This window comes from Poecile atricapillus, chromosome 20, assembly GCF_030490865.1.
Source record: "Poecile atricapillus isolate bPoeAtr1 chromosome 20, bPoeAtr1.hap1, whole genome shotgun sequence".
NCBI classification, from domain to species: domain Eukaryota; kingdom Metazoa; phylum Chordata; class Aves; order Passeriformes; family Paridae; genus Poecile; species Poecile atricapillus.
The window spans coordinates 9,889,523-9,898,888 of NC_081268.1; the positions used below are offsets into that span (position 1 = coordinate 9,889,523).

Below are 9,366 nucleotides of genomic sequence, written 5' to 3' on the forward strand. Positions count from 1 at the left end.
GTGGGAATGCAGCACAGGATTCCCTGATTTCAGAGAAGTCACATCTGCAACTGCTGCACAAAAATTGTGCTGGGTGGCTCAGAGAGTTTAAATGGAAACCATAAATTCTGGGAATGTCTTTTTGCAGGATTTTGGATTTTTTTTACCTTTTTCTTTTTCCTCAGGAGAACAGCAAAGACACCACATGGGTCTGGCTTGAGTGAGAGCATTTGGACAGGGAGGTACATTTGATAGGAGCAGGAGAGGGGCAAAGGTACAGGTAAAAACAGAGGATTTGTCTGCAATTAATGCTTTACATTCTTTCACATATCCCCTGCTGGCCACTGCCCAGGCTCTGCAGCCTCTCTCCTCTCTCAATCCCCTGCTTCACTTCCAGCATCTTCCCCAAACCCTTCCATGAACCTGGCTCCCCCAGCCAGCTCCACACCCTGCCCAGGGAGGGCTGGCAGAACCCAGCACCGCTGTCTCCTTTCTGCCCGTGCTTTGCACATCTGGAACCTCCTCTGGTGCTTCACCTGAAACCTCTCCTGGCTCCATCTCTCCCACCCTGCGCTCCCCAGGATGCTGGGATGGGGCACAGCCCCGAGTCTCCCTCCCTGCCCAAATATGGTTCCACACTGCTCCAGCATTACTTCATTCCCTGCACATGCAACACACCTATTTATACATTTTAATGGGATGTTTGGCGTTCTGGGCCCCTGGTGTTATCCCTCCTGTGGAGTGGGAGTGCTGTGATGCCCTCGGGTTTGTTTTCCTCTCAGCTCTTCACCTGGAACATTTGCTCACTCCCACCCTCCTCTGCAGCACCTTCTCTCAGACCTTTCCTCCAATTTATGGTTTCCATCCCAAGCCTGTCTCCTGCAGGCCTTGGGTGTCTCTCAGCTCCCCTTCCCTTTCCCAATGGTTGGTGTGGAGGCACCCAGGGACCAACCAAACACCCCGTGGGTGGGGATTTATAAACAAAAGAGATTGTTGAAACAATCAGAACTAACATCTGCCCCTCTCCCAGATGGAAAGGAAGGGAACCCTGGTCCCTGAGATGTTCCTTGTCCAGGATAAAAGCATCCCAAATGTCTTTGCAGTAAGCTAAGCTCACTGCTTAAGTTAAGCTCTCTTAACTCAGGTCCCACATGCTGGTTTTTGGGGACACTTGAATTTAGGAGGTGGCTTGGATGGAGGAGCTGTGCAGCACCCAGCTTTTGGCACTGCTGCACTCTGTGGGTTTGGGATCAGGCTTACCTGGAGCACACCTGGAGCTGCTGCACCCACACTGCAAAAAATGCACCACAAAGCTCTGGCCTTGCTCCCAACCCGAGTCACTGGGAAGCACAGGCATGGCAGTGCAGCCACATGGCTCCAGAAGGGAAATCTGAGAGGAAATCCACATTTCAGTCAAATGAAAGAAAGGTACTTTCAATTATTTTATTCAGGATAGTTTGGGCTTATTCCTGACAATAGCTCTGGAAGCTGGAGTATGTGACAGAGTCTTTGGAGACCAATAATTAGAAAGAGGTGAATGAAACCCCCAGTGCAAATATCCACGGGGTTTCTTGTCTGGGAATTCACAGCGAGCTGCAGAAATCTTGTACAAAACCACAACCTGAGAAAACAATGTCATAAATACCTGCTCAGTTTTGCTCAAAACATGGCTGTGTGCTCCTCCTGAGCTGCCCCCAGGCCACATCTCACCTGGGGCTCAACAGCAAAGAGCTTCTTCTCGGCCTCTCAGCACTGGGAACAAGCCCAGGATTCCCACCCCATCACCCAAACTCTTTTTCCAGTGTGTGCTGCTCAATGTCCACCCATTGCTGCTTTGGGCTTTCTAGACAAAGACTGACCACGGTGATGTGTCCCCAGAGGGGAAAAGCAGAGGAGCTCTGAGGATGAGGTGTCACCAGCAGACCTGGAACAATCCAGAGGTTATTTCTGCACCATCTGGCACAGCTCAGCAGCCTTTGAGGCGAGCCCAAACACACCTGCAGGGCAGAAATCTCACTGCAGGTGCCAAAGGTGAGCTCAGGGATGAGCTCAGAGGAGCAGCAGCTCAGGAACAGGTCCAAAAACATCTCCAGAGGATGTGGTCACGTAGGAGCTGAGGAAGGCAGGGCTCTGGGTGCCTGCACATTTTGGGGGGACAGAAGCCACAAACTGTCCCAGTGCCAGGGGTCCAGCCCTGCCAGGACCAAGAAGAGCAAAGAGCTGTGAGCCAGGGGACAGTGAGACACACGAGGTGACAAATTCTGCAGGGGCAGTGACCCAGGGATTGTTCCATCCTATTTATACCCTGCAGCTTTTGATGCCTCCTCAAAACTCCTTAATGACAAGAATCCCAGATGAGAAAGTCAGGAACAAAGCATCTTGCAGTCACTGGGAGGTGGCTCTGGCTTCCTTGCCCTTCCTTTTTCACAGAACATCAGGAAAAAGTGATCTGGAGGAGAAGAGGGACCAGGTTGTCCAGGCTGCCACCCCTCTGCCTGGACCAGGGCAGAGCCATTGCAGGCTCAGAAAGGACACCTTGAGCACGTAACACGCTCCTCATGAGCACAGAGCTTCACAAATCCCGAGAGCAGGGCTTGGTCTCTGCAGTAAATCCCTACAGGAGGTTGACTTTGGCCACAACCTGCTTGCAGCCCATGCTGGAGTACTGCTTGTCCCCTGTAGTGTAGTAACTGAGCTGATTTGCCAAATTTTCAATGTGCTTCTGGTCAGGATAGAGCCCCTCTCTCCTCATCTGCTCCAGGAAGCAGTTTATGACATGAGACTTCTCCAGAAGCACAAAGGGGATGATGTCTGCAGCCTTCCACAGAGGGTGGACACCGACCAGGACCGGCTGGATGATGCTCAGCAGCTCCTCAGCTCCCCTTTGCTGGTGCAGGAGCTCAGTGGATGCATTCTGGAGAACGAACTTTGTGATTTCAGCACCTCCCAGGTTGCTTATTAAAATGTAGATGGCATTGAGGAACTCGTTGGTTTGATTGGGTTCAAAGAATCGGCCGAGAGTGTCCAGCAGGACAGGGGACATGAGCTCAACCTCATCCAGAATAAACAGCGGGGTCTTTTCCTCTATTTCAGCTCTGGTAACCATGTCAGAAATCTTCTTGGACAGATCAATTTCACACGTGAGGGGAGCCACCCCGCTGGGGCAGTGATGCATCACAAAATACTGCAGCACAAAGTCATTGGCCATGACAGAGCGAAAATGTTTGGCCAGCACCCAGCCCACGTGGCTCTTCCCAACCCCTGCTGGGCCATTCAGAGAGATCACCAGGGGCTTGTTGTGGATGTGGGTAGCCAGGTAGTCTTTCAGTAATTCCACAATACCTTCCACAGCAGCTTTCTGCCCAAATACTTCCCGGTGCATGGTTTTCTCCAAACCATCCAGGTCGTATTTTTGGAGGTTATCATCCAGGTTCTCTATTGCATTGAGAATCTGGAAGAAAATAATGACAATGAGCAAGAGGAGGCAGCGCTTTGCCTTGCTCTTCTCCTCTGCTGGGAGGTATTTCTTTGTTTTATCTGGGTACAGGACCATCCTGGATTTCCTCTGGCTCTTTTTCCGCCTGCACTTTTTCACGGAGTAATGTTCCACAGACGTGTCAAAGGTGAAGTACTGGGAGCTCTCAAAGCCAGACTGGTTAAAGAAGGCCATGGAAGGGCTGTAGAGGGAAGTTCTGCCCAGGGACAGCTGCCTTTGAAGCAGCCTGGTGTGGACAAACTCTGCAGACTTTTCCCGAGGGAGCTCCAGGTGCAGACGGCTTTTCTTCAGCCCCCTGTAGCAGCGGCGCAGGCGGACGATGGCCCGTAAGGGGGAGGAAATTGAAGTTATTTTCTTGGAAGCAGAGGGGATTACAGCATCTGGTACTTCCTCTGCGTCGCTCTCAGAGCAGGACGCCTCTTCTTTTGCGTCACAGGGCATTTCCCTTTCCCCATCGCTGTCAGTGATGGGAATCTTCCCTTCCTCGTTGCTGTTGGTGATGGGAATTTCCCCTTCCCTGTCCCTGCCAGCATCAGGAATTTCCTCTTCCCCATCACTGCCAGTGCTGGGAATTTCCCCTTCCCCGTCTCTGTCGCTGCCCAGCATCTCTCCTTCCACGCTGCCCTCGGTGATGACAATTCCTGGGTCACAAGGAGCCTCTTCTTTTGTGCTGCTCTCAGCCCAGGGCACCTCTCGTGCTCCAGATGTGTCTCCTGTGGGATTCTTCTCCACCCCCAGATCCCTGAGGACACTTTTTCCATCCACCTCAGAGCAGGGCAGCTCTTCCTCCATCTCATCTGGTTCTTACAGCCCGTTCACATCATCTTCTTTCTAAAAATAAAAGGAATGATGCAAAATCAACCTTCCTGACATCAGGAAGTGACAAATAACAGTGGAATTAGACAGATATTCCCCTTTCTAATGGGCAGAAACCTGCAGCAATCAGGTGGCTGAGACTTCCAGACCTAAGCCAACTTTCTGGAAGATGGGACAGATACGCAGAAGTACAGATGAAATTCGGTGTCAATTCATGCAAGTTGATGTTACAACACAAACCCAACACCGCCTTCAGATGCAGAAGGGAAGGTCAGAGCTGGCTGGGGCCAAGGGCAGAGGCTCTGCTGTGAGAAGGAGGACAGCAGGACAGCAGGACAGCAGGACAGCAGGACAGACTGAGCCATGCTGTGAACCACAGCCACCCTCTCCTCTTTCCCTACACCTGCTAAATTTAAGGAAGGCAGGGAGCCCCACCTCTGTGCCAGCACATGCACCCAGGCACGTACACACCCTGTGGGAAGTCACTGGCTCACCCACGGACACCTCTGGGGCTGTGGGAGTCACTTGCTGCCATCCCTGCTGCGGTGCCACCTCCGGGGAGGATTTTCCTGGCTGTGCTGATGGATGTGCCTGGCAGGGAGGGGAGACCAGAGCTGCCCCTGGATGGGGAGGCACTTCCATCAGCCATCCTTAAAAAAATCCACACTGGGTCTTGCCAAAAGCACCAGGACTCTGCAGAGGACAGGGAGGACTGGGAGTTTGTTATTAACTCGCTCCAGCTCAGCAGGAAGCCACCAACCTGCACAAAGTCACGCTCTGGACAAGCTTTTACTTCCCCTGTGCAAAGCGGCCTCCGTCACCCACTGAGCCCCAGGGCAGCCCAGGAGCTGGGTGGGAGCCACAGGCACTGGGAAATGTTTCCTCTGCCTCCCTGCTTCACCCCACAGCCCTCCTGGCTGCCCTGAAACTCAAACCTTTGCTCCCACTCCCTGCGCAGGTTGGTTTCGGGACCGTGAGCTGGCATCGCCGGACCTGCCACTGCTGTGCTGCAATTAAACCCGAGTGCTAATTGCTGACCTGATTCCTGACCCTGTGCAGGGTCTGGTGTGCAGAGGCAAAACCAGCCAGGCGGGATCTGACAGGGAAGGGCTGAGGTGGCAGCAGGAGGGAGGGCTGGATGCCACCCAAAGGATGGCACTGGGAGCCCTGGGCTGTCCCCACTGCAGTCACAGCTGTGCCCCTTCTCCACCCTGCATCCCTCACTCAGTGCCTGCAGCTCCCCAGAGGGACAAAGCTGTCCCCAAAGCCACTGGGGAACAGCCCCTGCAGCTCACACAGACCAGGGACACCACAGAGCTCAGCCAGGGATGAGAAAAACCTCCAGGCACTGACAAACATCCCCACAAACACAGGGTGAAACTTTCTCAGCCCCAAGCCCTTGCAGGTGAAGAGGGGGTTGGTTAAATGCCAGGGGAGAGGCTATGGAAATTTACAGGAGAAGTTTTGGAGAACAGAAGGATCACAGAATTGTGGAATAATTATGGCTGGATGGAACCTTCAAAGAGCATCTTGTTCCAAACCCCTGCCACTGACAGGGACACCCTCCACTAGCCCAGATTGCTCCAAGCCCCAACCAACCTGGCCTGGGATGTTTCCAGGGATGGGGCAGCCACTCTGGCAACCCCTGCCAGGGCCTCACCACCCTCATTCTAAGAAACTTCCTGATATCTACTCTAAAGCCACTCTCTTCCAGTTTAAAACCATCACCCCTGTCATAACAGGATCTGCTAAAAATTCCCTCTCTCTCTCTTTGTCACAGGCTCCCCTCAAGGCCTGGGAGGCTGCTCCTGGCAGGGAAACACAGGACACCCCCAGCACTCCCCATGGACATTTCCAGGCCACAGCCAGGTGCTGCTGCAGCTGAAACACGAAGTGATTTGGCTGCTCACAGCCCAGAGCCTGCTCTCCTGCTCCCTGTCCCTGCAGAGAGCCCAAAGCTCCGTGGGGAATGGTGAGGACTGAGCGCTCACCAGCTGGGAGATGTTCAAAATCCTCCTTCCCAAAAGCCCACCAGCACATCCATCCCAGCAGTGTGGGATGCCCAACCCTCCAGATGAGCCGAGCAAGGCAGGGTGGAAGGACAAAACCCCATCCTGAGCAATGAATCTGTCCAGTCATGAATATAATAAGCCTATTAATGCCATGACTCAGTCCCTAATACCTGCTGGCATTTACAGAGGACTGGAAGTTTCTAAGAGCAGCCCCTGCCCACTCAGTGTCAGGTCAGGGCAGGGCAGGAGGCTGTGCCAGCCTGCAGTGATGCAATTTTGGCAGCTTAATTTAATATTTGGTGAAAACAACAGAAAAAAGAACCCAGGAATTTGGGTTTCAGCATCCCAGTGCTCATGTAAACACTGCTGATTGCTGTTCTGTGCTGAGCCTGGACACCACAGGAAAACTCGCACTTGGAAACACTCCTGGGAAGCCTCCAGCCCTCCTGCTGTAGCTCTTGCAGTGTTTGCATTCGTGCACCCTGCTGCTCCAAAACAACGTTTCCACAACAGAGGAGCCTGTGTGGGCAGCTGGAGGCAGCCTGGGAGAGGGCAGCAGGATGGGGACAGTCCCCAGGCAGGCAGCAAAAGGCTCTGGTGGCAGGAGAGGCCAGCAGAGAACCGTGGGGTTGGTCAAAATCACCCTCGGCTGGGGAGGCTGCACCCCTTGGGATGGGCAAAGCTGCCGGGAAAAGGGAACAGCTGGGAAATTCTAAATATTGATCCCCTCACCCCCGGCTGGAGCCGAACCCTCCACCCAAAAGGGAGCATTTCCACCGGGAAGGGGCACGAAGCTGTGGGAGGTGCGGATAAAGGGGTGAGGGGCTGGGAGGAGAAGCCCGGGATGCGGGCACGGCTCCGCTCGGGAAGAAGCTGAGCTTTGATCCCCAGGGTGACAGCGGGGACAGCCAGCAGCCCTCCCCGACAGCCTGCTCGCCACCAAACCCCAGCAGCCCAGGTTCTGCCAGGCCCCAAAGGCAAGACGAGAAGGACAGCAAGAGGAGGGGACGAGCCCGAAGCATCCCAAACCAGCGGGAGCATCCTTGGAAAACAGGCGGAAAGGAGCGACCGGGGATGGAGGGGATGGAGGGGATGGAGGGGATGGAGGGGATGGAGGGGATGGAGGGGGTGGAGCTGGAAGGAGCCGGGGGTGCCCTGGGGACCCCCCAAGGGATGGGGACAGGACGGGGGAGCCGATGCCAGCGCAGTTACCCGCGGTGTCCCCTCGCCCTCCGGGCTCGGACGGGCCGGCAGCTCCGGTGTCGCCGCTCTCATCCGCACAGAAAACAGCCCCGGAGAGAGGAAATGGTGAGGAGGAGTGGCCCTGGGCGGCACTTCCTTCTCCCCGTGCCTTGGGATGGCTCCTGGGGCCGGTCCGTGTCCCCCTCCCGGCCGGAGCCCTCCCCGGCACCCTGCGGACACTCCCCGAACCCAGGGAGCGTTTGCAGAAACCAACCGCAGCATTAAAACTTTTCACGTACCTTCTGGGTTTTTTAATTAACTGGATTCTGTTTCTAAAATTCTGCAGCTCCTTCCCTCCCTTCAAGAAAACCCAAGGGTGGTTTAGTTTTATGTGTGAAAATTGCTTTAATGTTACTTCAGTACTGCAAAAGAAAAGCTCGGCTTTACCCAGAATCACAAATTTCAGTGAACAGAGAAGTTCATCACCTTGCAAAAGTGGTAGGCTTTTGAACCAAGAGTAATAATTACTGTATTTCACTGAGTTTAGTTAGAATATAGAGGCATTTAAAATGGGCCCTGGCTATTCAATACTTAAGATACATGACAGGGAAATTACGCTTTGGAATTACATTTAAACACCTTCAGTGGTCCCTCTTCACCGTGTAAAAAAGCCAAGAGACACCAAAAAAATTTAACCCTGACACTTCTTTCAGCTCCTGCTGTTCTCCAACAGTTCCTTCCTGTCGTGTGTGTTTGCAAATCCTGCACAAACACAGGGTGAGCTCATCCCCCGACAAAAACATCCCCACCCTGGGGCTGGCAGTGCTCAGTCACTGGGAACCCGGCACCCTAAAGGTCAGAGCTGCCAGGAGGGGCTCATTTGGGCTGAGGAGGTGTTTGGGAGCTTCCCCTGGCCAACAGGAGGAGCAGGGAGAAAATCGAGTCAGTCTGAGGGGGAAGGAGTGAGTCCATAAAAAATAGTGAGCCTGGAAAAAACCCAGCAAGTCTGGAGTGGTTGTTTGGATCCTGGGCAGGTCCTGGCTGCTCCTGCTCTGCCGCCCCTTGGGGACATGGGGACAGCCAGGGCCACTTCTGGGACCGAGTTGTGCTGTGGGCACAAAAACTGCCCGGGGAAAGCGGCTCCATCCTTTCTGAGCAGGAACTGCCGGGCTTTTCCTGGCCCAGCAGCACAAAAGTTCAGGCGGCTCCTCCTCACCTGAGCTCCTCTTTCCTTCAGTCCCACCTCTCACCTGCACTCACACAGCCTGGCCGAGGCTTTTTCCTCCAAAACAAACCCGTTTGGTAACTCCAGAGAAGCCCAGAGTGAGCTCTTGCTGGTATTTCAAGCTCCTGGTTTTTATAGCCCTCAGCTGGAACCTGCACAGGACCTGAAATAAGGAGGAACCCCCCGAATTGGAGGGGTTTTGGTGCATCACTGTGCAGATCCCACCCTGGATGTGATGAACACAATTCCCCCCAGCTTCAGGGGAGGGGATTCTCTGAGCAATCTCCCCAGGAAGGTGCCTCTGCTGTGGCCAGCGGGATTTGCCTACCAAATCCTTGCAAATGTGGGGATTTCTGTGTCAGGAAGGCCCAGCTGGAGCTGCCCTCGGGCTCGGGAAGCCGGGCAGGGCTGACCCGAAGCACAAATCCCATTGTCAGGAGCTTGGCAGGTGTTTTGGGGGCAGCCACCAAGAGAGATGCTCTTCTGACTAATTCAGGTTTTTGGAGAAGGAGCATCCCCCAAGCAGAGTGATGGTAACCATCCAAAACCCCCCAAAACACAGAGCCCACCCCAAAGCTCTGAAAAATTCAACATTAGAGAAGCAAGAAGCTGCCACCCCCACTCCTGCTCTGGGGACCTCCAGCACCCCAAACTGT

The 9,366-nt window shown here is 54.1% G+C and overlaps 1 protein-coding gene across 1 annotated transcript; it reads right to left on the reverse strand.

The window, feature by feature from the left end:
- Positions 1-1,407: 1,407 nt before the first annotated feature.
- On the reverse strand, positions 1,408-7,668 carry TOR4A (torsin family 4 member A). The gene is made up of 2 exons (XM_058853476.1): positions 7,516-7,668; positions 1,408-4,306 (listed from the first exon to the last, which is right to left on the reverse strand). The coding sequence occupies exon 2, from the start codon at positions 4,265-4,267 to the stop codon at positions 2,594-2,596; it is 1,674 nt and encodes a 557-aa protein (XP_058709459.1). The 5' UTR covers positions 4,268-4,306; positions 7,516-7,668; the 3' UTR covers positions 1,408-2,593.
- Positions 7,669-9,366: the final 1,698 nt, after the last annotated feature.

Bases quoted from the DNA above. Each gene is read 5' to 3' on its own strand.
- TOR4A (XM_058853476.1), bottom strand. From the start codon at position 4,267: ATGGAGGAAGAGCTGCCCTGCTCTGAGGTGGATGGAAAAAGTGTCCTC.